At 31.8% G+C, this 26,293-nt stretch overlaps 1 protein-coding gene across 1 annotated transcript in view; it reads right to left on the bottom strand.

Moving 5' to 3' along the window:
* Window positions 1-26,293, bottom strand: part of LOC129220619 (ankyrin repeat domain-containing protein 17-like) — a 195,540-nt gene that overhangs the window by 99,502 nt on the left and 69,745 nt on the right. The window contains 2 exon segments of the mRNA XM_054855048.1: window positions 14,101-14,675; window positions 22,736-24,601. Of these exon segments, the coding sequence (XP_054711023.1) occupies window positions 14,101-14,675; window positions 22,736-24,601 (2,441 nt within the window).

Genomic DNA, 26,293 nt, shown 5'->3' with positions numbered 1-26,293 from the left:
CCCCATTTTGATCCATGCCATTTCACTACATACATTTTTTTTTTTTTTTTTTTTATTTCTGAAAAGTTGCATTTTGGAAAAAAAAGACTATTTTAAATTTAATTTGAAGAAAAGTTTGTATATTAAACTTTCAAAGTTTATTGGATTTTTACATTGATGTACTTTCAAAATGGATGAATACTTTGAGATGTTTTTAAAGACTTTTTATGTGTTATCAATATCATCCTCTATAATTAAATCAAAAAATGCTATTTGGTCATTCCATATCAAATCAACCAATAAAAAATAAATTTTGAAGGTCAATGTTTTGGATTGATATGATTTTTTGTATTTATTATACTTATCTCCAGGATGAAAAAACTGAAGTTTCAAATTTTTTCAACAATTCTTTGCAAAGTTATACATTTCTTAAATTTTGGAGGAATCCGAAATTTTGCATTGATTAAAATCTTAAGAGGGCTATTATTCGAGTACTATTTGACTTAGAAGTCTACAATTGGTGCTGTTTTGTTCAGTCTTTTATAAGGTTTCCAAAAATATATAACAAAACATAGCTGCTAAAAAAAAAAATTATGATTTTTTTAATAAAAAAAGTTTTTTTTTAATTTGTAAAAATTTAAAATCGAAATTTTTAATTTTCTTGAAAAAAATATATGTTACTTAGCCTTTTGTTAGCAACATTTATTCAAAATTTCAAGATGGCAAACTTTTGGTATCATGCAGAAAAAAAAAATTTCCTCTTTCAACAGTGCTTTAATGGGTCATTCCATGTCAAATCAACCAATAAAAAATAAATTTTTAAGGTTTTAAAAAAAAAATTCCTCTTTCAACAGTGCTTTAATGGGTCTCATTCCATGTCAAATCAACCAATAAAAAATAAATTTTTAAGGTCAATGTTTTAGAATGTAATGATTTTTTATCTGTCTATGATACACACCTCCATGATGACAAATCTGAAGTTTCAAATTTTTTCCACATTTCTTTCCAAAGTTATAAATTTTTTTAACTCTGGAAGCATCATAAATTTTACATCGTTTAGAAATCTTTAAAAGGCTATTATCAAAGAACTAATTGACTTAAAAGGTTAAAACTTGTGCTGTTTTGTTCAGTATTTTAGGAGGTTTTAAAAAATATATAACAAAACCTAGCTACAAAAAAAAATTCATTTATTTAAAAAAAAAATTATTTTGTAAAAATTAAAAATCAAAATTTTTAATTTTCTTGAAAAAAAAAAAAAAAACAGGGTACTTAGTCTTCTTTAAGCAACATAAATTTAAAATTTCATGATGGAATTTTTGTGGCATCATGGAGAAAACAAATTCTCTTTCAAACAGTTGTTTTAATTTTATTTGTAAAAAACATTTGTTCTAATGAAAAGTAGTTAAAGTTTAAACCGGGACTATTGCGTAGAAAAACAAATACTTGGCAGTATTACAAGCATATTAACAAGTTCAAACAATTTTTTCGGTGAAAAAATATTTATTATTGAATAAAAAATCTAAATTTTATTTAAATTTGAAAACTTCAATTTAAAAGTTACTGAAGCTTTTTTAGCCATATTTTAAAAGCAAATTTAAGTTTTATTTATATATAATTTAATTGCTACAATATAAAATTTAATATTTTTTAAGCCCATTAAGAAGCAGTTTGAGATGTGTGTAACTCACTTTGCTACTATAGAACTCAATTTGTAAGTCCTAGTATAGATATACTTTCTTCTTATGTAAGATTTCAGTTGCTTTTGCCATCTCCTCTTTCGAGACTTGGTATGTTCTGCTTGTAGCAGTGACAGGATGTAATTTCCACAGAACAAAAATTTTTAGAAATGGTCAAAATGTCTGCTTTTCTTGGATAAATGAATGATGATGATGGTCCGTTAGGATGAAGGAAAGAAACCTGGATTTTTTCTTCTACCTGATCTTTTGAAATTACATATCCTATCCACCATTTGCTGTCATAGGCACAAGCAATATAGCCCACAATTTCTTCAAGCTGTACATACCCATTATGAGGGCTCATGAACTCGGGATCCTCTGTACTAGAGCTTGGTTTGGGATCTTTGCTGAACTCACTCATAACATCATCAGTTTCAGGAAATGAAGAATGTTTTTGCTTACTTAATTGTATGCGACAAGCAGTACAAATTTTCATTTCTTCTTCAATGCCATATGTTAGTGTTATCATCCACAAGCTTGCAGTTCTTAGATCTTTTTTCACCCAATGTCCTTCCTTTTTAAATGGATTGCAGCAAAATATGCTCCATTGTTTATCTATTTTCAACTGAAAGTTTACTCTTAACAAAAATATGCATAAATTTAACATTAAAATAACGATAAAAGTTGGAAAAAAAATTCTCAAAGAAAGCAAGCCAATAAAATTTAGAATGTGCACTGTCCAAAAACATACAAAGTACTGAAGATTTCAATGCCTCTGTGGTGGGAGAAAGCAGATAGGTTTCATATTATGATGAGTATATATATATATATATATATATATATATATATATATATATATATATATATATATATATATATATATATATGAGTGGTTACTTAGGATATGGGTAGCAGGGATGTTGGTGCTGAAGCATGACTCATGATGGTCAAGCCTTTCTACTGTATCAACCCATGAACTTAGGATTGAAAAAATGTTGATTGGAGACCTTTGCTTTACTGAATTATTTCAACACTTTCGATTACGGACCATTTGCCGTCGATAAGTAGACTAATATATTTTCAGTTAATAAATTTTAATTCTTAGCTATTTAAAAAAACCTGCATATATATATTTCTGTATAAATAAACATATATATATATATATATATATATATATATATATATATATATATATATATATATATATATATATATATATATATATATATATATATATATATATATATATATATAAAGAAATTAAGCCAAGGGTGCCAATAACACCTCCTCAAATACTGTACAGCTCCACCCCCCCCCCCCCACAGGGATGAAATCTCTTTACAGAGAAAAATTCCCCTTAAACATCCCCCTTAAAAATCCTAATGGCACAGTCTTTGCCATCCCTCCACTCTCCACCCCCTTTGGATGATCCAGCTGATGAAGCAGTATGAATTGTTACATGAATAAAGATGTTGAAAGAGGAAATTTTTTTTTTCTTATGATACCACAATAATGCCATCATGAAATTTTGCATAAATGTTGCTAAAGTAAGACTTAATAACAAATTTTTTTCAAAAAAATTTAAAATTTCGATTTTGAGTTTTTTTAAATTAATTTTTTTTTAAAAAAAATGTTAAAAAAAGAAAAAGGTAGAACTAGGTCATGTCATATATTTTATAAAACCTTATTAAATACAGAATAGAACACTACCAGTTTTAACTCTTTGAGTCAAATAGTCTTTTAATTACGGCCGTTTAAAGAAAACGTGTCGGGAAAATTTTTCAACTTCGTCAAAACTTTAAAATATTATAACTCGAAAACAAATGAGTGAAAAAATCCAAAACTTCGTATATTTTCTCTGTTGTGGTAATACTCCATTGGAACAAAAAATGAGCAAAATCTAAAGACATGACGTTTTGACCATTGGTTGATTTGATATGGAATTACCCTATTGTGCAGCTAAGCCAAGAGTGCCCAGTGGGAGGTCACTACGGTTTTCCAAAAATTTCTTTATCCCGCAAATTTGGGACATAACTGCAATTTTTTCATACCCAAATGTCTCTTTATTAACACACTTTTATTAACTTTATGTGTATGTATGTATGTATCTTGTAACGGAATCTTGCAATTCAAATTTCCCCCACTTCCTGCGATCAGATTCTTTTGAAATTTGGCATGCGACCTCAGACCTGATTACAATGCAATATTCTATAATCAAATTAATTAACTATTAATTGTTAGTTTATTCCAATTTTAATCAATATTTCGGCATAAATCCAACAATGTGAAGAAAAATTTAAAAAATATATATTTGAAAATATCTATAAAAACCTTGGATTTTTCTGCATCAATGTTTGTTCCAATGTTCTAAGGTAATTAGAACATGAGCTATAATTGTTTTTAAGTAACTTCATGCCAAAATTTAGATGAGCCTTCAATTGGCATTTCATTTTTGATCAGGCCATTGTCGAACAATACTTTTATTAAAATATATCTCAAATTTTCAAAGTAATATAACTACGATTCCCGCACACACACATTGATGACTGAGATGGATTAGTTGGATTAGACAATAACTCCACAGGCAATTTATCAGCACAGTTGAATGTTTTTAGAGCTCGGCTATTACGCTTTAAGGAGTATAATTATTCTTTTTGGAGTTCAAGAGACTGCGTTTCGAATGTTGCCCGAGACCTATAGGCACATTTTTGGGCAAATTTCATAAATATAAAAGGTTTTGAAAAAATTTGAAATGAACATTTTTTTGTTAAACAATAAACTAAAAAAAAAAGAAGAAGAAAAAGGAGAAACAGAAAGAAAAAGAAAATAATTGTTTAAAAAACTAAAAAACACGCTAACACGCTTTTATAGCAAAATAAACTGAAAAGTAAAAACTGAACTTTAGATGATAAAGTTCATCTTGCTACAAAAGCGTGTTTTTTTTTAAAGTTTTTTAAACTACTATTTTACTATAAGTTATATTTATATGTTGATACCTGTAATTTATCATTCGCCAAATTCAAAATTTCTGCCAATCAAAAATTAAAACTTGAGGCGCCCCTGAGTCAAGCTATTGTCAACGGCAAGAGCGTTTAAAGAAATTATGATACAATTTGGATAAAATTTTAGAACATTTTTAGGACAATCAAAATAAAGTTCAAACAATATTGAATAATAAACATTGCAGAATTATTATCTTGTTGCAAAGCAGCAGATTCAAAATCAATGTTGATTGAGGAAAGAGGAATTTTTTTGGTTTCTGGCGAGAGAGGTACTGGGTACATGATAACCATTTAGCAGCATTTTATTGTGCTTTAAATGTTATTATATCTAAAGACCTATCTATTTAAAGAAAGCAAAAAGTTTGAGCTAATTGTGCTCAGTACTTTGCAACAAAATATTTTAGGTCAGAAATAACATGAAATTCCTAATTTAAAACTTTTTGACATAAAATGAAAGTTTTATTTCTCTGATTTATCTGAACTTCATTCTACCATACTGAAAATTATATCTATTTTACAAAACTCATGAATTTTACGAAAATGTGACAGAAACAAAAAAAAAGGTGGGGGAGGATTCAGTTTTTTTGACAATAGTTCAAACTGAAATTCAAATATAATAACTAACATTACATGCCAGCAAAAAAAAAAAAAAAAAGGATAATATACATAATCAGGTATAATTATCAAAAGTTTGTACTTATAGAGGTGGATTTTTTTTATTATATACAGTAGCTCCCAAAAGTCTTCATACACCTACGATTTTCAACGAAATAGGCCCCAATCCATCGGTTAGATTTAATATTTCGGAATAGGTATTTAATTATAAGACCTATGATCAAATTTTAACAAAACTACATGAAAAGTTTTTAAAAAATATTAAAACTTAATTCTTTTTAAATCAAAAACCAAAAAGTGCCCAAATTTTATCTCACCAAAGTCTTTGTACACTTTATAAAATGTTTATATATTATTGAATAATCTAACTTTTGATTAAGTTATTAATTAGTAGACTATCATACAGTATTCGTAACACCTTTTGAACGTCTGGGAATAGATTTCATTCTTTTTTTTTTTTTTTTTTTTTGCGTAATTTCTGAGTAAGTATTCTACCACACTTAGAGTCCTACTGATTCTAGCTCTATTTTCGTTTTAAAGCCCTATTTTCGTAATCTAGCCTCCAGATATCTCTAAATACGTTACATTAAGTTAAACCCTGGAGATTGAGGAGGTATTTTCTAAACTTTAGGACAATTTTCGAGGCATTAGACGCAAAAGTTGAAAACCGTGTGCTTTTTATCGTTATTTTAATAAAAGACAAAGTTGTTTCCAATAACCAAATTTTTGGCTAAGAGTTCAAAATTGGTTTTTAAACTATTTAAAGGAACAGCATGATTCATTATTTCATCAAAAAATTCCAAAATACCAAGTCCTGATGCTGATATGCACCCTCACACTAGAACACCTCTACCATCCTGATTAACTGATCCAACTAAGTTCTTAAGATTAAGTTCCTAATTTTTTCTTCTATTTACAATTATACAAAAATTTAACCAAAAATGTTGAATTCATTTTTATCTGAAAGTAAGACGTAATTCTAAAAAGGTTTTGAGCTTATTTATCATTGATTTTGAGACGATCTTTTTTTTGGCACGATCAAGAAAATTTCTTCGGGAAGAGGTCCCATTTAATCCAGCTAATCAGAGAACTTGGCGAACAGTTTTAGGTGAAAATTAAATGCAAAATGTTTCATTTAACTCTTCAGAAACTTTTAGAGCACTCAAATGTGTATTTTTCATAAATTTTTTAACTTTAAATCTCCGATTACGTTTTGTCAACTTTGCCGGTTGACCTTTTCTTACCTTGTTTTCGTTCCGATTTCTTTCTTTAAAGCATTTTATCAAGCACTTTACTATTCAAACAAATAAATTAACTACATTAGAGACATTTCAAACCAAATTACAGTTACAGTGAGGAAAAAAATCAAATTTTGAATGATGTTTGCGGTTTTTTACGAATACCAGCCATTTTATAGTAATAAGCACAATATTAAGGAATAAATAAACAAAAAATTAAAGCCAAATGACTTATAAGGGTCAACACAATGCAAAAATAATAATAAAACGGCATTTGATAATTTTAATCATGAATTTATTCGAAAATATTTGAGTGTACGATGACTTTTGTGGCGTGTTATTTCTGTCTCTTCGTTTTCTGACCCATTTCAAAAAGAAGATCCGTCAATATTTTGAAGAAAAAAAAAACAACGGGTTGTATTTAGAATGACATAGGAATGATGTGAAAAAAATATTGGACTTCATATTCCAATTCAGTTTCGAGTTATTTTGGTTTTACTAAAAACTTTCAAAGTGTATGAACACTTTTGGGAGCCACTGTACTTTTTAAAAACCAAAGTTTTTTCTTAACATAAGCAGTAGAATTCAGAAGAAATTGCAAGCATGTATAACGTTGTGAAATAAATTCAATAATATATATAAACAATTTACAACTAACAAATTTTCATTTTCTGAATACAAATTTTTTGAAATCAAATCAATTTCAAAGTCTTTCGGAGGAATTTCACGTTAAATTCTAAAGGAAAATCATGCTAAAAAATAGGAGAAGTAAGAATTTTTTGCTGAAAAGTAGGACAATTCCTACTTAAGTAGGAAAAAGTAGGAATAGTAGGAGGAAAATGAGCCCTGCTACTTTGATCTTGCGAATGATCAAAAAAGGAGATTACGCAAAAAATTTAAAATATATTTTTGAATTTGTAGCATAAAAGTAATCATTATTATTATAAATAATTAAAAATCCTCTAAAAACTACAATTTGAATAAAATAGTCAGTTCTTAAGCACACTACCATCGAAAACAATGAGGATAAAATAATATTCTGCAAATACAATTTGGAAGAAAAAAAAATCGATTTTTTAAGACCGGGGTGACCGGGGGCCCCGTGTGGTGACCGGGGGGGGGGGGGGGGGGGGGGTGGGGGGTAAGAATAGTCCCAACGTAGCCTATGCGTGTCGTAAAAGGCGACTAAAATAGGTGCTCAGTGCCTGGGAGGATAGCCGGGCACCCTGCCCCTGGGGATTGTACAGGGGACTGGTCCTCCAGGTTGGGGGTTGGGCGTGGGGCTGACAACCCCACCTCGTAAAAAAACTCGTGTTTCGAAATCCAATGGAGAAAATAACCGGACTGTTTTACGAGAACGACTTGGAAAACGGACAATGGACTTGAGAATTGGAAGTTGGAATGTTTTGTCTTTATACAAAAGTAAAGCACTTTTAAAGTTACTGCAGCAACTAGATCAGTACAATGTTGATATATGTGCTTTACAGGAAATGAGGTGGACAGGTAATGGAACATTCAACAGTAAAAACTACTTAGTTTTCTATAGTTGCAATGATAGGAAACATGTTGAAGGAACTGGATTTGTTGTAAATAAAAGAATTTCACACCTCGTAATGGATTTTCAAGCAATTTCACCAAGACTATGTAAGTTGAGAATTAGGGGAAAGTTTTTTAACTACAGCCTTTTGTGTTGCCATGCCCCTACAGAAGATAAATCTGATGAAGAAAAGGAAACATTTTATGAAAATCTGTCTAGAGCCTACAGTGGATGTCCAAGACATGATGTGAAAATAGTTATTGGGGACATGAATGCTAAACTTGGAAAGGAATTAGAATACAGCTCTGTTCTTGGTAGATATAGCCTTCATGATTTGACAAACGACAATGGATGTAGACTGGTTGATTTTGCGGTGGAGCATGGGATGATTGTTGGAAGTACCTTATTTTGTCATAAACTAATCCATAAAGAAACATGGAAAGCACCAGGTGGTACATGTTCAAATCAAATAGACCATGTTTTGATTGATGCTAGACATAGCTCAGACCTAATTGACGTTAGAACATACAGAGGTGCAAATATAGACTCTGATCACTATTTCATTATTTCCAGGATTAGAGCAAGGCTTTCCAATGCCAAGAAAGAACGGATTGAGCCCCTAAAAACGTTTGATTGTGAGAAACTTAAGAACACTGAAGTAAAAAAGGAATATGCTGAATGTTTAGAAAAGCATCTAATGGAAATCAATGATAGCGACTCCATAGATGAATACTGGAGAAAAATAAAAGAAAGTGTTTGTCATACAGCTAAAGCTGTAGTTGGAAACATTGAACGCAAGAAGGATAAAGACTGGTATGACGATGAATGTGCTGAACTCACAAATAAGAAGAATCAAGCATATAAAATAATGTTGCAGAGAAATACCAGACATAACTCAGATGAATATAAAAGAGCTAGAAAAGAGGAAAAAAGGCTTCACAAGTTGAAGAAAAGAACTTTTGAAGAGGAGAACCTCAAAGACATTGATAATCTCAAAACCATCAATGAATGCAGAGCATTCTATTGAAAGGTTAATCGTAGTCGTTCCGACTTTAAACCAAGTTATGCTCTGTGTCGAGACAAGCAGGGTGAAATCCTGGCTAACAAAAAGGATATACTTTGTAGATGGATGGAACATTTTGGTGACCTTTTAAACTCGGAGGAACCAGTGGAAGACCATCGGCGCGACTCTATAGATTTAAATGATAACGAAGACATCCCCCTCCCAGATAGAGATGAAATTCAATTTGCTTTAAATAAACTAAAAAATAATAAATCGCCAGGACATGATTTTATTTCTCCAGAGTTGCTAAAAAATGGATGTCCTCAGCTATATGAGCACCTGCATAAACTAATAATTGATATTTGGAGCTCTGAATATATACTATCAGACTGGAACATTAGTATTTTGTGCCCTATTCACAAGAAAGGAGACCCAATGGTCTGCTCCAACTATAGAGGCATCAGCCTGCTAACCACATGCTATAAAATCCTATCTAATATTCTGTTTGTGAGACTAAAACCATTTGTGGATTCAGAAATTGGTAGTTATCAATGTGGGTTTAGAAGTGGAAAATCTACAGTAGACCAAATTTTCTGTCTACGTCAAATTATTGAAAAATCAATTGAGTTTAATATTGACACTCATCACTTGTTTATAGACTTTAAGTCTGCATTTGACAGTGTGGATAGAAAACATTTAATGGATGCAATGTATGAATTCAAGATCCCAAGCAAATTAATTAGACTTGTAATGTGCACTATGAACAACACTAAATGCAAGGTAAAATTCAAGGGTGTCCTCTCTGAGGATTTTAATGTTAATATTGGTGTTCGACAGGGCGACTCATTGTCTTGCCTTCTTTTTAATATTGCTTTGGAAAAAGCTATTCGTAACTCAAATATCAACACTAGGGGCACCATCTTTTACAAATCAGTTCAGATCTTAGCCTATGCTGATCAGGTCGAATAGGACTAAAAATAAACGACTCCAGGACCAAGTATATGCCTGTACAAAAAATTCCGCCAAATGACAGGAACACATGTTTAGAAATTGGTACTCATTCATTTGAAATCGTTAGCAGTTTTACGTACCTTGGGTCCTGTGTTAACAACAATAATGACACAATCTCAGAAATACAGAATCGAATAACGTTGGCAAACAAGGCCTTTTTTGGACTATTTCCCATCTTCAGATCGTCTTTGATTTCAAGAAAAACAAAGATCTTGGTTTATAAGACTCTTATTAGGCCAGTTCTAAGTTATGCTTCTGAAACATGGCCTTTGACTAAAACCGGAGAGCACAAGATATTAATTTTTGAGAGAAAGGTTTTAAGAAGCATTTTTGGAGGCATCAATGAGAACGGTGTCTGGAGACGACGATTCAATTTTGAACTTTACAGATTGTTTAGAGAACCTGACATAATAAAAAGCATAAAAATTAGGAGAATGAACTGGGCGGCCCATGTCTCTCGAATGAACAAAGAAAACCCAGTAAAAAAAGTTTTTGCTGCAAAACCTGTGACAATTCGAGGAAGGGGACGACCAAAAATGAGATGGTTGGATTCTGTTGAATCTGACTTCGATATTCTCAAAGTTAAAAATTGGAAAACCCAGGCAAAAAGTAGGACGTCTTGGAAGATTCTCCAAAGGAAGGCCTTGGCCCACCCTGGGCTGTCGAGCCAACTATGATGATGATGATGACTTATAAGGGTCAACACAATGCAAAAATAATAATAAAACGGCATTTGATAATTTTAATCATGAATTTATTCGAAAATATTTGAGTGTACGATGACTTTTGTGGCGTGTTATTTCTCTGTCTCTTCGTTTTCTGACCCATTTCAAAAAGAAGATCCGTCAATATTTTGAAAAAAAAAAAAACAACGGGTTGTATTTAGAATGACATAGGAATGATGTGAAAAAAATATTGGACTTCATATTCCAATTCAGTTTCGAGTTATTTTGGTTTTACTAAAAACTTTCAAAGTGTATGAACACTTTTGGGAGCCACTGTACTTTTTAAAAACCAAAGTTTTTTCTTAACATAAGCAGTAGAATTCAGAAGAAATTGCAAGCATGTATAACGTTGTGAAATAAATTCAATATTATATATAAACAATTTACAACTAACAAATTTTCATTTTCTGAATACAAATTTTTTGAAATCAAATCAATTTCAAAGTCTTTCGGAGGAATTTCACGTTAAATTCTAAAGGAAAATCATGCTAAAAAATAGGAGAAGTAAGAATTTTTTGCTGAAAAGTAGGACAATTCCTACTTAAGTAGGAAAAAGTAGGAATAGTAGGAGGAAAATGAGCCCTGCTACTTTGATCTTGCGAATGATCAAAAAAGGAGATTACGCAAAAAATTTAAAATATATTTTTGAATTTGTAGCATAAAAGTAATCATTATTATTATAAATAATTAAAAATCCTCTAAAAACTACAATTTGAATAAAATAGTCAGCTCTTAAGCACACTACCGTCGAAAACAATGAGAATAAAATAATATTCTGCAAATACAATTTGAAAGAAAAAAAAAATCGATTTTTTAAGAAAATACGAGGTATCCAAAAAAAAAAAGAAAAGAAAGAAATTACGGTATATTTTGAGTTAATTTCAATAGTTTGCATACTTCCATCTTGGAAATGACCAAAAGTGGTGACTACACCAAACATTAAGATCTTCTTTTAACTAGTTAGTAGCAGAAAAATAATTACAAAATAAAAAATCTTCATGAAACTACAACTTAGTTGAAATACTATAGTTTTTAGCACATTAGTGTCCAAAGCAAGGAGGATAAGATGAAATTTCAAATGTAAAGTTTTTCAATTCTCAAGAAAAATATTTAAATTTTAAAAAAACATCATTTACTCTATGTTTGCAACACATTTTTACTTTTTTTTCATTCGTTTACAGTTAAATAAATATCCAATTCTGCTTTTGTTCCTATAAACTTAAGCCACTTTAGCTTCTTGTCTGATTGAATCTTGTGAATGGCCATAGCTGTCCGGTAAAAAAAAACGAGTTGATGTGTGCATTACATGACTCCCTTTTACTCCAATTTAATGATAATAGTGAATCGGAGTAAACAAAGAAACACTTTAAATATTTTCACCCCAAGTTTGTTGTGAATCGAAACAAAGAAAAGGTTTTATACAGATAAATTTTCCTAATATTGGCAGTTTTAATGTGATTCAATTGTTAACTCTTTAAATATGGCCAAATTGAAACCAAATTTAAAAAAAAAAAAAAAAAAAAAACGCCAAAATTGTCACCAAGTTGGCGACAAAACTTGCTGATTTATTCCCAAGTTTTTGCAAAATTATAACAGCACTTGAGTTTGCATTGAAATTCACACTGATTTTACCCCAAGAAGGTGTAAAAGACCCCCCATAGGAACATATGAATGCAACCAAAAGGGAAAGTACACAACTAGACCCCACTAGGAGTCTAAGTACCAAATTGAAACTTTCTAGGACATAACGTTTTTGAGTTATGCCAGATACATACACATATACGCACATACATACAGACGTCACTCGTTGTAATTTAATCAGGGATTGTCAAAATGGATATTTCAGGTGTCTATACTCTCTTAGGTATATATCCACAAGTGGTCGGGTTGAAAAAAAAATTCAATATTCATTCGGGGGGCGAGCAAAATGGAAATTAAGGCCGATTTTTGAGTGAAAATTTTTTTGCAAATACAATACTTCCTTTTTTGTAAAAGGAAGTAAAAAGATGTTCCCCAAGCGACCCTATTTTATACATTTATTTTATGGCATGAAATTTTGTGAATGAGCTGCTTTCATGATGCGAAATTTATGAAGGGAGTTTTTACGATGCAGATTTGTGAAGAGGCCGCAAAGCGGACCCAATTCAGGTCTGGATCGACTGCTGGAGTATTATGATAGTCCTTTTCTAATTTCATTGCAAAAAACTGTTTTGATGATTGCTAATTTGGAATAAACAGTCGAACTATTCATTTTTGATTTTGAGTGTAGGTGGGTGTAATTTGATGAGAAAAAGATACTTTTGGAGCAAAATATTCCAGTTTGACAAAACTACCGATTTGCACAAATGTCTCATTCCCGTGCTTCACATGTGCGGGTGTATACAGAAATTTCTAAATTGTATTCAACTTTTTCATAACCTGATCAAGGCTTTTAAAAGTCTTAAAAAATTCATAATTTTAACACTTTCCAACATATGTTTCAATCAACAGAAATATTATTTCTAGCGCTGATAATTTAAATGAAAAACAGTTATTGAAAAAGATTTTTAAGACCTTTTATACATCAGGAAAGCAATAAAAAGCATTTCGAAAAAGTTAAATTCATGCAAAATGAAAACTAGCAATCTTATTCTTTTATTGTAAATGAGACTAAGTTGTGTAAGTTTGAGATTTGAATTTTCAATAAGTTTTGTTACCTTAACTTCATTTATTTAGCTATCTAAAAATATATAAATAAAGCTTAAAGATTTCTCAAAAGTACCTTCTACAAAACTTGTTAAATAAATAAAATGAACTAACTTTTTAATTTTAAATCCTGAAGGTAGACAAGACTGAACTTCTTTGATGAACTCAAAGTTTCATTTTTAAAAGATAGTACTTCATTCCATGTTCATTGAATGACTAGTAATTAAAGAATTTGTTTTAATCCACAGGAATATTGAAGATAGACTGAGGAGTTTTAGGGCTTCCAAAGGATTGTTTTTATACAAATGAATGATAATATTTTAGTGAAGGGTCTGCTTTTGCAATCATGAGTAATGTGAATGGTTTGTTTTTTACTATTATGAATTTTTTGAATAATTTATTTCTACAATTCTGTGAATTTGAAGAAAGTTCATTTCTGCAAATTGTGATTTTACGAAGTTTTGATGCACCCCCTCCTTTTGAAGAAGGGTACTAAACCCAAGTTCATTAAAACTAAATATTCAAAAAAATGTCTTCCTATCATTTAAAAAATATGAAAACAGGATTACACAACAAAATGGCACTTGAAAAATCGTTTAACAAACATGAAGAAAAAATCCAATTCTTACTTCGTAACGTCCACCTGAACACGCTAACGACAATGCAGTGTCCTTGGTCCTTTCCGACTGTGCTTCAATTTCAGTACCATGGTTCAGAAGAATGTCCACAACTCCTGCGTGTCCAGCAGTAGCTGCCAACATCAACGGTGTGAAGCCCTTCTTATCTCGATGTTCTATGTCTGCACCTCGAGACAACAGCAGGCTGACAAGTTCTTCATGCCCCCCAGCACAAGCCAAAGTGAGAGCTGTATCATGATTACTGTCCGTCTGAGAATTTAAATCAAGTGGAGGATATAGTGGAGGAGCAGGAGTAGAAGGAGCAGTAGTTACATGGTTCAAGTGGGGAAGATGGTGAGAAATGCATTCATTGCTAGCTGAAACTTGGATTGGAACACAAGGTGCAACAGAAGGTGCTAGCGTGTGGTACGTTAAAGGTAACGATGTTGATGCACTAACTCCAGTTAAAGCTGACATAGATAAGCTTCTGTTCTTCCCACCGGCTGCCAAATTTAAGCAAGATTCACTACAGTGTGATCCTTGTTGAACCAAATTCATTTGGTTACCAGCTAGTTGAGTAGTAGGACCTAGAACATATTTCATAATATCTTAGTGTAAAGGAAAATAAAAAAAAAATCAAGTAATTCAATCATATAGAAAATTCTGAAAGAAAATATTTAATTACACCGTTAATGGCAAAGAGGAGAAGGAATAAAGCTGAATTTTCATAGGTAGATCTTATGTACAAAGCGGCCATAATTAAACGACTCTACTTCAAACTTGTTTAGCAACGAAATTATTGCTCAGAAATTTACAAAATTTTGCGTAGAACATGATAATGAAATGGGAAATTGAGCAAATAACAATACCAGTTCAAAATTTCACCACCAGAGGGGATTTTTTGATGTTACAAAAATTCATCGCAACCAAATAAAGCCTAAGGTGGGTTTTGGGGAAATATTTCGGAAAATTCACTTTAGACCCCTAGTTGTACCTTGAAAATTGCACTTAGACCTTCCTTTTCGGTAATGATCCCCTTTCAAAACCAGAAGTGGGATCCACCCTTTGCTTCTGAAGCTAAAGCAATTCTATAATGTCCCTGCCTTCACTTTTTATTAGTTCAATTTAGACATATCAATTTATTCTTTTCGGGTGCAATGTAAGCATAAGTTCAATAGCAAACATTGTTCACATCAGTGGGTTCAAACATTCCATTTACTTTGTAAAATAAACTTTTTGAATAACCAATAAAAACATTCAACTTGATCAAAACTTGAACTAAAATGGATATTCGACTAATAGGACAACTCCAGAATAACTACGAGCAAGATTGGAGAAGGTTGAGGTGATTAAATATCCTTCTCAGCTTCTCAGAACATGCTTAGAATGAAGTAGAAGGTATTTTCAAATCTAATATGGTCTATTATAGATTCTTAGATTTTATTATGACAAAAAAAGGTAGAATAATGAAAATTTGCAATTGAACAAATTCAACAGAGAATTTGTAATACAATTGGACATAAAAGAAGCATTAATCTAAGATTCTTTTTCGCTCACACTGACTCACAGATGAGGGTCAATTAAAATTTTTATTTTTAGGTTCATATTTCGTGATTTTTTATTTATTTTTTTTTTTTTTGTGAAATAAATCCTGTACTACCATATATACAACATGTTTAGTTAACAAAACTTCAAACAAAGTCTTTGGTCAAAAGGACTTTACTGGGAAAGACTTGGAACCTGGAGGGATTTTGTTCCCCGGATGTCTAGATTTCAGAACAATTTATCAAGCTTAAAAATGATGAAAAAACTGCTTTTACAAACAAAATTTTATAAAAGGTCTGATTTGAAGATACAAAATTTGGTGAATGGAGGTAAAAGAAACCCAATTTGCGTCTGAATTGATCCCTGCAGATGTTGATGGTCTGAACTACTGATTGAGAAAAACTAGTTATTGAAGAATTGTTAACAGAAATATAAAAAAATAATTAAATGTTACAATGAATTCCGTGATAGGATAAAAATATATTCAAATAGGAACTAATATAAAGAAGGAGTTTATTTCATTAGTTTTCCATTCTTTTTAGTAAGTGTTAATTACTTTTTTTTTGTAGGAGAGGAAGGAGAAATTTAAAATCATGAAGGAATTAGTGGTATAAGTAAATAGTTCCATAATTAACAAAAAGAGTACAGAAAATAAGTCACACTGTTATTTTAGGAAAACAGGGCTCCCAACACATTTTAGCCATAGAAAAGGGTAAAAGAGGATCACTTTGAATCAAAAAGGGGACCAAAGAGGACCAGTTAGGATTAAAAAGAGGACCTTGGGAGGACCATTCATAGTTAAACCCAGGGAAGCACCAAAAGGCAATTTAGCTGCCTGGCACTAAATACGTGAAGATAATTCGTTAATTAACCACAATAATGATTTTTAATGATAAATCCTTATCACCTTCTGCACAACCAAATTTTTGATCCATTGAATTATATTATTTACACAAACATTTGGATGCAGGGGGGGGGGGGGTGACAAGCAAGCATGTAACTGACCATCTTACAGAGTAACTTTAATTGCAAAGTAAATTTTCTACTAATTAACAGGTAAAAACTGGCTGATTAAAAATAATCACCTAAGTGACCGATGAATTAGTGCATAACTAATAAAGACATTTTAGATACAGTTATTACAGTAAACACATTAGCACACAGTAGTTTACAAAATTTTTCACATAACCAAAATTTTTCACATAGAGAATTCATTTTGATATAAGGTACCGCAAGACAAGAAGATATAGTTTAGATGCCAGGAGGTTCCCTCCCTCTCCACAGCCCTTGGTTTTACACATATTTCCAGCCTAAATATGGTAAGTTTATATACATACGAGAGTTTATGACCAAACACCAAAGCAGGAGGTAATTTCTGGCTACGCCGCTGACTGACTAAGTTCAAAAATATTAGAGGATTGCAAATCATTTATTAGTATGTTAAGTATCCAAATCATTTCTTCGCATGTATGTATTAGTTGTTCGGGCACCAAAAATATTGCAACTGTCTTCATGTATATATAAAAATTAATGAGAAAGAAAATTTTTTATTTAAGTCACCACACCCAAAAATATACAAATGCTGCGCAAGCGATAAATACATTGAATGTAAATTTGAGCCTGCTTTTACTGGATAACTTAATGTAATAAATGAATGTGCAATTTCAGATTCATAGAGCTATATTTACAAACTGAAAACACTCATTATGAGTATTTTAAAAAAATAAGGATACAAAGTTTTAGTTTTTAAAAATAAAATTAAATAATATGATTTGAGGTAGCACATGTCAAAACAGCTTCCAATTTTCAAAAATATGAAAATAATTACAAGATGCAAAAGGATTGAAATCTTGAACACGAGAATCAAATTTTTGCAAAGTATGTTCACTGTTGGCATAATTTCCAAAAAAAAAAATTCTCTGAAACTAAACATGACTAAAATTGGACATAAAATGTGCTTGTCTAGGATAGCATGTGTGAAAATAACATTTGATTGCGCAAAATATCAAAATATGTACAAAGATGTAAAAAGATTGATATCTCAAACACAGGAAGCAATTCTTCGCGAAATTCGAGTAAGTCCAATGCTGCTATGGTTCCAAAAATAAGAAAGTTTATTATCTATTAAAATTAAACAAAAAATAAGCTAATCTATGGTAGCGTATGTCAAAATAACTTCCGATTGTCAAAAATACCAAAACATTAACAAGATGCAAAAAGATTGAAATCTCAAACACGACAAGCAATTTTCCGCGAAGTGCGAGTAAGTTCAATGTTGCCATGGTTTCGAAAAAAAAAAGTAGTTTAATATCTATCAAAATTAAACAAAAAATAAGCTAATCTAGGGTGGAGTGTGTCAAAATAACTTCTGATTGACAAAAATATCAAAATATTAACAAGATGCAAAAAGATTGAAATCTCAAACACGACGAGCACTTTCAACAAAGTACCAGAAAGTTCAATGCTGCTATGATTCCAAAATAAAAAAGTTAATTGTCTATTAAAATTAACCAAAAAATTAAGCTAATCTAATGAGGTGTTTTGCCAAAATAACTTCCGATTGCCAAAAATATCAAAATATTTACAAGATGCTAAGAGATTGAAATCTCAAAACCCAGCAAGCAATTTTCGGCAAAGTTCAAGAAATTTTGATGTTAAATTGGTTCCGAAACAAAAATTAGTTGATTATCTATTGGAATTAAACATAAAATGAGCTAATCTAAGTAAATGAATGTTAAAATAACTTCTGATTGTCAAAAACATCAAAACATTATCAAGATGCAAAAAGATTTAACTCTCAAACACAGGAAGTAATTTTTCGCGATGCTACATATCGAACACAAGTTCAGAAAATTGCACTGATGAAACATTCTTGATTTTTTTCAAGGGCGTAAGAACCCGTGAGAAATTTCGGTAGCAAAATGCTTTGATTTGACGTCATAACTCCTCCCCCAAACCTCACCATTTGCTAGATTTCCATGTTACAGCGGTTGAAGGAGGAGTAATGACGTCAACTGAAGCGAAAAATCAAGTTCAATAGAAAAATGGCGCACGGGCCGCATGTTCAAGTGTAACAAACGTCAGCACACGGTATCTTTTAACACTAGAAAGACGGAAGCGGTCATTTTGACCGCTAACGATTTTCAAATGCTCATATTTGCTGCGTTTAATTTTCAAACTCTTTTTCCTTCATTGACTTTTTGTAACTATTTATTAGGATCTTACAAAAGTAAATTTTTTTCCTTTAGGATTATTATTACAGTCGCTATAAATGTTTATACCTAGAAAGACTGACTACGGTCATTTTGACCGCTAAGTGAACCTTTCTTTAAGCATCCGTTTTATTCTTTTTTTCTTATCAGTTGTGTGTACTATGGACTATTGTTAGTTGTCAGGGTGAGTAATGTTCTTTTGAGCTTGAGTAGTACCTGCAGGTCAGGTTTAATTCTTTGAACTGTTAGGAAAATGCGAAACACCTGCTGGTTGCATGGTTTCAGTTTTCTGCTATCTGCACAGGAGGCAAAGTCGAGAAAGGTAAATTTGAAAAGCATGTGACTAGACATGTGAAATTACTTTGGGTCTAAAAAGAAGTAAATATAAACAGGTAAATTCCAGAAATGTTTGTTTGCTAGAATTCTTTTGTGCACCAAATCATGTGCTTTGCTTGAAGCATTGACGTTTATTTTCTTCGATGATAGTGAAGTGCTCAGTCACATAATTATCTTCATGATGTCGAGAAGAACCGTTGAGAAGCATAACTTTTAGGAACATTAATTCCTGAAACTGTTGCAGATTTATCTAAAACAGATTATGGTTCGAATGAACAGTCAGACTTATCTGAAGAGAAATATATTCCTAATGAATAGCGATGATAATAGTTTGCTTTCATGATATTGTGAATATTTTTCAGAGCCTAGATTTTCAGAATAGGATTGTTCTTCTGAGTTAGAATCAGAAGAAACCTCGCAAAAAAAAAAACTGATGCTCAAAATATAAAAAACTAAAAGAAAAAGGAAAAAGGGTCCGACGCAAAAAAAGGGGAAAATTTTCAAAAACAGAACTCTTATTTCCCTAATTTCCTCCAAGTCACCTCCACTGATCAATTTTGCTGCATATAAATAAGTATCTACCTCAGGAAAAAGATTAAAATAGTGTGAAATTAAACTATGCGAAAATAAATCTACAAACATTTGTTCTGATTGCCAAAAAAAAAAAAAAAAAAATTTTAATAAATAATAAATATACAGGTGACGTGATAACATAAGTATTTCGAAGTACTGTAAAAGATAGCAATGTACGGTATCTTGCGATATTTTTTAAAACAAAACATGCATGGTTGATTATAGTACTTGTTAGTTATTACATGCTAAGAAAATTTCCTCTTTTTTGTACAAATTTGCTCTTTCTCAATGCCAATTGTGTAAAGCATGTGTATTTCACTTGATCGAACATAAAATTAAAAAAAAGCCATCTAAGACTTATTTTCAGACTATATTACGATTAAATTGTTAAATTAAACTCTGACATGTTGAAACAAATCTTTTCTATGGTTAAAAGTCCCGAAAGGAGGAAATTTCCAATCTTTTAAGTATGGCGGTCAAAGTGACCGCTGCTAGTCTTTCTAGGTGTACGCAAAACGCCGTCGTTCTAGTGTTAATGTAATGAAAATTTTTAAAAGCTGATTTTTGAGTAAAAACAATAAAAAAGCGGACTAAACGGACTGAAATGTAAAAAAACGGTCGAAAGCGGACTTTATCCTAAAAAACTGACTTTGGCGGGAAAAGCGGACCATTTGGGAGCCCTGAGGAAAAGGATGTTTTGATTCAACAGACAGCAGTCCTATGATTGAAAGGAGGGTACAAGCACAAAGTAAAGATAGCTTTAAACAGGGTTGCCACTATTTCCAGACTTTTCCAAGTTTTTCAGTTTATTTTAGAAAAAGTTACAACATATATAGTAAAACCTGTCTACAACAATACTGTTGGGACCTAAAAAAAATATTGTTATAGACAGGTTATCGTTATAGACAGTTTGATTATTTATGCCAATATTTTGCTGGGACCAATTAAAATAGGACAGGTTTATTGTTATAGACAGTTTTGTTATACAGTCAACTCCCGCTACAACACAATCCGACTTACGCGAAATGGCTATAACGCGTTTTTTTTCACCATTAAAAAATTTTAGACATAACGCGAATTCATCGCCCGCAACAAGAAAATTTTCGGAAAGGAATCGCGGTGTTTAAGTATCGGCTTCGTTACTGGCTACTTTTTTTTTTTTTTGTGAATGGACCTTCATCCCTTTAATATCACTGAGAGTGGAAATTCCCATACCGTACTAGTGTGATACATCGCTTATACAAACAACTATTCCTCATTTTCCTTTTTTTTTTCATTCTAAATGTAAAAGTTGTTGAAATATAATGACACCTAAGAGCGCTGTTTCATCTTCCGAAGAGAGAAAGAAAAAGAGAAAGTTTCCGACAGTTAAAGAAAAGCCAAAGATTATGTGCTCGAACTTGAACAACAACTATAAAATGCGTCGAAGGTAGCACGACAATTAGGTATGAGTGAATCTTCCATATGTACAATTAAAAGTCAAGAAAAAGGAAATCCGTTCAAGCTCATCGAGTAATATCTAAGCAAAATGCAAAAATTATGAAAATTGAAGCTGCTCTTATATTGTGAATTTAAGAAACCAGGAAGAGGTGTGTTGCCATTGATGGAATCGTTATAAAAGAACTAATGAAGCAACTGTATTGTGTATTTTAAAATAGATAAGAATAATGGTTTGAGCACGCAGCATAAATCATCATCATCTTCACTTTTTTAAGTTACAAATATCATTACTAGATCTACTGTACAGTAAAACTATAGCGCATTTGTTTCTCTTACTACATTATGTACGTACCCTACTGTTTTATTTTATGTCTTTCTTTCTGATTGATCATTGATTTTATGCATCGTAGCTGTGTTTTATGTTGAATGAAACTGTTTTTTAATTTAAAATACCAATAAAAATTCAGTTTTTTATGTAAGAAACAGTAATGTACAGTTAATAAATGGTTTTTAACAGTTTGAGGTGGTGTTTACAAGTGTCTAAAATGTTTCTAATAGTTTTTACATGTATCCTTTTTCACAATGCCAAAATTCGACTTACGCGAGGGGCCTTGGAACGCTTCCCTCGCGTAAGTCAAGACTCGACTGTACACAGATTTCATTGTATTGCAATTGGAAATAAAACCTTGTTAATTAAATTTAAAATACTTATGAAAAATCACCAATAACTGTTAACAACATTTTGGTAATGTGGAAACAATCTTTTGGCTCAATAAATGTTCTATTTTACAAATCCTTTTAGAAGTTCAGCAATATCCAATGTATGTATTGTACTAAGTAAGACTTTAATAGCAATTTTTGGTACGTTTTTGATGCTCATTGCCAACATATAATTTCTTTCCTACTGTAACAGTGACTAAAAATAAAACGTTTTGATGGAGTTAAAATGCATTTTGCAATGAATTTTCTTTGACAAGCAAGAACGTATAAAAATTATACTTCAGCCTGTTTCTAAAATAACAGCATTTGCTAAATATTTACTGCAAAAATGTTGTAAAAAATTTGAATCTAGAGTTAAATTTAAATTTTGAAATTTTGCACTAAGAAACTTAATTGTACAAATTTCTTGCAACTCAAAAAATTCAGTTGGACTATTTTCATCTGCACTAGTAAAATTGAGAATTCTTTATTGCCGACAAAGATCTTAATGTTTGGTGCCATTTTGAAAACACACTGTTTTGAATATATCATGAAAGTTGCAAATAAACATCTTTAAAACAATATATAATGAATGAATATACCTCGTAACTCTTCTATATAAGAATGGTCAGTTTTTGCTAAAATGTTATTTTTATGCATCGGCTCCTTTCAGGGAGCATAGTGGACTTGAGTAAAATTTTCTGAAAACTATGAACTTTTCGAAAACTGAGGAAGCCCTGACAATTCCAGGTTTTTCCAGTTCTTGGAAACCCTATTTAAACATTGCTTCAATGACAAAGAATAGTTAAAATTTTATGATTTTAAATTATATTAATGCTTACCAGTCATTATATCCCCCAGGGTTTCGTGAAGTGTTCTTGCAGGAGCTGCTACCATGAGCCCTTCATCTAAAGGCAAATTATGTGCAAAAGATGCTCCACAGCTGGATGATACAGATACTGGTGATGGTAAAGAAACGGGTGAAACAGCTATTGATACAGGAAATGGTGGACTAGTTAAAGTCAAAACTCCAGTTCCATCAAGTGGAATGTTTCCAACAAGCGTACATGTTTCTCCACAAGCAGCAAATTGCTGTTTAAGTAATTCTGGTGTTGGATTCTGAAAAGAAGTTAAGGTTGTTTGTCCTGTTTGAAGTACAGTCTGTCCTGGAATATTAGTGGGTTTTCCCTTTAAAGGCTTATTATACTTTTCATAATGTTTCATGAGCTGCTGATGAAACTGGATATGCTGCTGTTGTTGCTGCGTTTGCTGTTTCTGTTGTTGTTGCACCCTTTTTGTTTCTTGTTCCAAGACTTGAGTTAACTGCTGATGCTGAACTAAATGCTGCTGCTGCAACTGCTGCTGCAGAAGAGCTTGTCCAACACTTACAGGGTCATACATAGGAATGGCGTGTGTTTGTGTATTATCAGTTGAGAGCTTTAAGCCACCCATTGCATGCATAATTCCAGCAATAGCGTTGTCACAGTATTCAGTACCTGCACCCCTGAGAGTAAGATTTTGTGTAAATTCTGACAGGACAAATTGTTGTTGAGTATGCTGTTGTAACATTTGCTGCTGCAGTTGCATTTGTTGCTGTTCATTAAACACAATGTTCCTGAAATTAACTTTCTCCATATCTTCCATTCTATTTAGGTTTTCAACCTTTACTTCATTTGGTAGCTGATTTGGTTGTGTTTGAAATGGCTGTTGATGTACTTGCTTTATTACATTTGTTTTTGGTTGTTTTGCAGGTTTTGCAGTGGCACGGGCTTTATAATAATCTGGTCCTATGGATGTAGAAGTTATTGTTGGCTGTTGTAGAGGTTGCAGAGGTTTTTGCTGCGGCTGGACTGGGGGCATTTGTTGTGGTTGCTGGTGCTGTTGCTGTTGTAACTGATGCTGCTGCTGATGATGGTGGTGCTGGTGATGCTGCTGCTGCTGCTGTTGTTGTTGTTGATGATATAACTGCTGAGCATGTACAGCTAAAGGAAAAGTAATATTATTACCAGAAGTTGACCTAAGATTTAAACCAAGTTGATTAGACATGGAAGAAATATCAGTAATTGCAGAAAGAGATTTGATATCTAATAAAGTGCCATTATTGATCAGCAATTGTTGTGTGTGAGCACCAGAACCATTAGTAAATGTATTTGGAATATTATTGCTCAATGTAGTAATAGTTGGAGTCCCTGTGACAATAGTGCCCAACCCCTGTAAATTTTGGTGGTGATGCTGATGTTGGGCATTCAATAATAGTTGTGCCTGAGCTTTTTCTTGAAGTTCTCTTTCAACTCGCTGCAGCTCTTCTAATATCTGTTGTTTTTGAAAAATTTGTTCTTCAGGACTAGGATTCATCATTTCTGCTTTTTTCATCATAGTATTAATGCAAGCTTCTAGACGTTCACTAGGTTTCATATTATTTTGATCAAGATCGATAATTCCCCCTCCTCCTCCCATGAAATTTGATAAATCATTATCCAAACCACATTTACCATTTATGTTTTCTGTTTGAATAGACATAGAGTTCACTTGTGCAGCAGCATTATTCTTGTTACGGAAATGGTATCTATTGGTATTTTCACAAAATGAGGAGGAGGGGGCCTCATTATTTTTAACCTGTGCATTCTTTCTTTGAACAGATTTTGGCTTTGGCAAGCTAGAAGTTCCATTTGGTAAAGACTCACGTAGAAGGTCTTGAATACGAGGAACTATAAAAATAAATGAAAATTAAAAACAAGAAGTCACAATACACTTCTTTTACATGAAATGGAACTTGGAAACAATGAACAGGTTCTTTTCAACGCAAGTTTAAGCTGTAATACATAAACAGCACTATAATAAATGCCCTCATATTAATCTACTTCTAGAGGCAACATGATCATTAATATCATGAAATTGCATTCAAGTTCAGTACTTATTACAAGATTGTTTACAAAAATAATGAACTGAAAGCCTAATCTACACTATTCCTTCATGTATTTGAAATAATTGGGTATGACGGGGAAAGTAGAATGGCGAACAGAAAATAAAATACTTATAAAAAAATGTCTTAGCTGTTTTCCCACTGCAGAGTTAAAATTAATCACTGCTGCATTTAAGTCCAGACTATTAGAATCTAAAGAATCTCATTCCAATAAGAAAATATAAAAGTATTTGAAAAATATATAAGGTATAAATATTAACATTTATTGGGGTTCTTATATAAATTGGTTAAAATATTTCCTACAGCTTAAAACAATTTTAACTGTTTCATGTTATTGCTAAAATAAATCACGGGATCGTTCACTAGATTGAAGATTGCTGAACATTGCTTGGATTAATTATTTTTAAATTGTTCAACTGTTAAAAAAAAAAAACTATTACATTACTAAATTGCATGTTGCAAGAAAAATTTTCCTTTTCCTCACTCATACAGTAAAAGACAGATTAAGAAGTACATATAGTCCATTTCTGAAAAAGTTATGCATAGTAATAATATAAAATGTCTTACAGGAGAAAATTTAATGCTGCTCAACTACCTAGTGATTTGTAGCTCAGTTATATACAAAATAAAGCACTGAAGTTTTTTTCCCCTTGCTTTTTTCTCTCTCTCTCTCTATTTTTATCATCAATGTGATAAACAGTGAGCTGGAGAAGACATAAATCCAACAATATCCTCTACTGCAATAAACCATGTTTTATAATCAATCTTGATTGATTTCAATGCACCATTTCTTCTAACACATCCTTGGAACTCAAAACAATCTTGCACTTATACTTATGTAAGGAAGTATCAAATTTGGAGGAGGTAAAGCATTGTTCTGATATGGTATCTCTTTTTTGGACATACAGAACTACATAACAATACAAATGGAGCTCAGATGACTTGGGATTAAACTGAATTCTTATTCTTTTAGCAGTCCATAACATTGGAGCAATACCAGATCATTTACATTCAAGGACCATGACAGCAGAGCTCTATAGTAATGAATTAGTCAATATTTTCCCATATGATGAAATCATACGAATGGTTTGGTCAACTTGCTCTTTCACTATAGATTCAATAGGATATGCTCCAGACATATCAGGAAGACTAAAAGCCCACCTATATCCCAAGCAAACTGTTCCACAACAGGAAAAGACTCTTGTTCTTCTTGTAAAGTGAAATCAACTTCCAGAGAGATAACTTGGATTAGATTCATAACAGCTGCGTCAATGCGGCTCAGGGAAGCTATACCCCCCGCTGAAATTGATTTTCTGGCAATAAATTAAAATCGTTGGTTGTTTCATTTTTTCAAAAAAATGCAAAAAGAAATAAATCTTATCATACATGAGTGGCTTGATTTCTGATTGCACACTGTTTGAAGATAAAATACCTGTGACAAATATCAATGGTGAAAGTACCCAACCACCAATGTTTA

The sequence above is a fragment of the Uloborus diversus genome, chromosome 4 (genome assembly GCF_026930045.1).
Source record: "Uloborus diversus isolate 005 chromosome 4, Udiv.v.3.1, whole genome shotgun sequence".
In the NCBI taxonomy this organism is placed as follows: domain Eukaryota; kingdom Metazoa; phylum Arthropoda; class Arachnida; order Araneae; family Uloboridae; genus Uloborus; species Uloborus diversus.
Note: the sequence above shows the minus strand (reverse complement) of the source record. Positions and strands in the feature narration are given on the sequence as shown.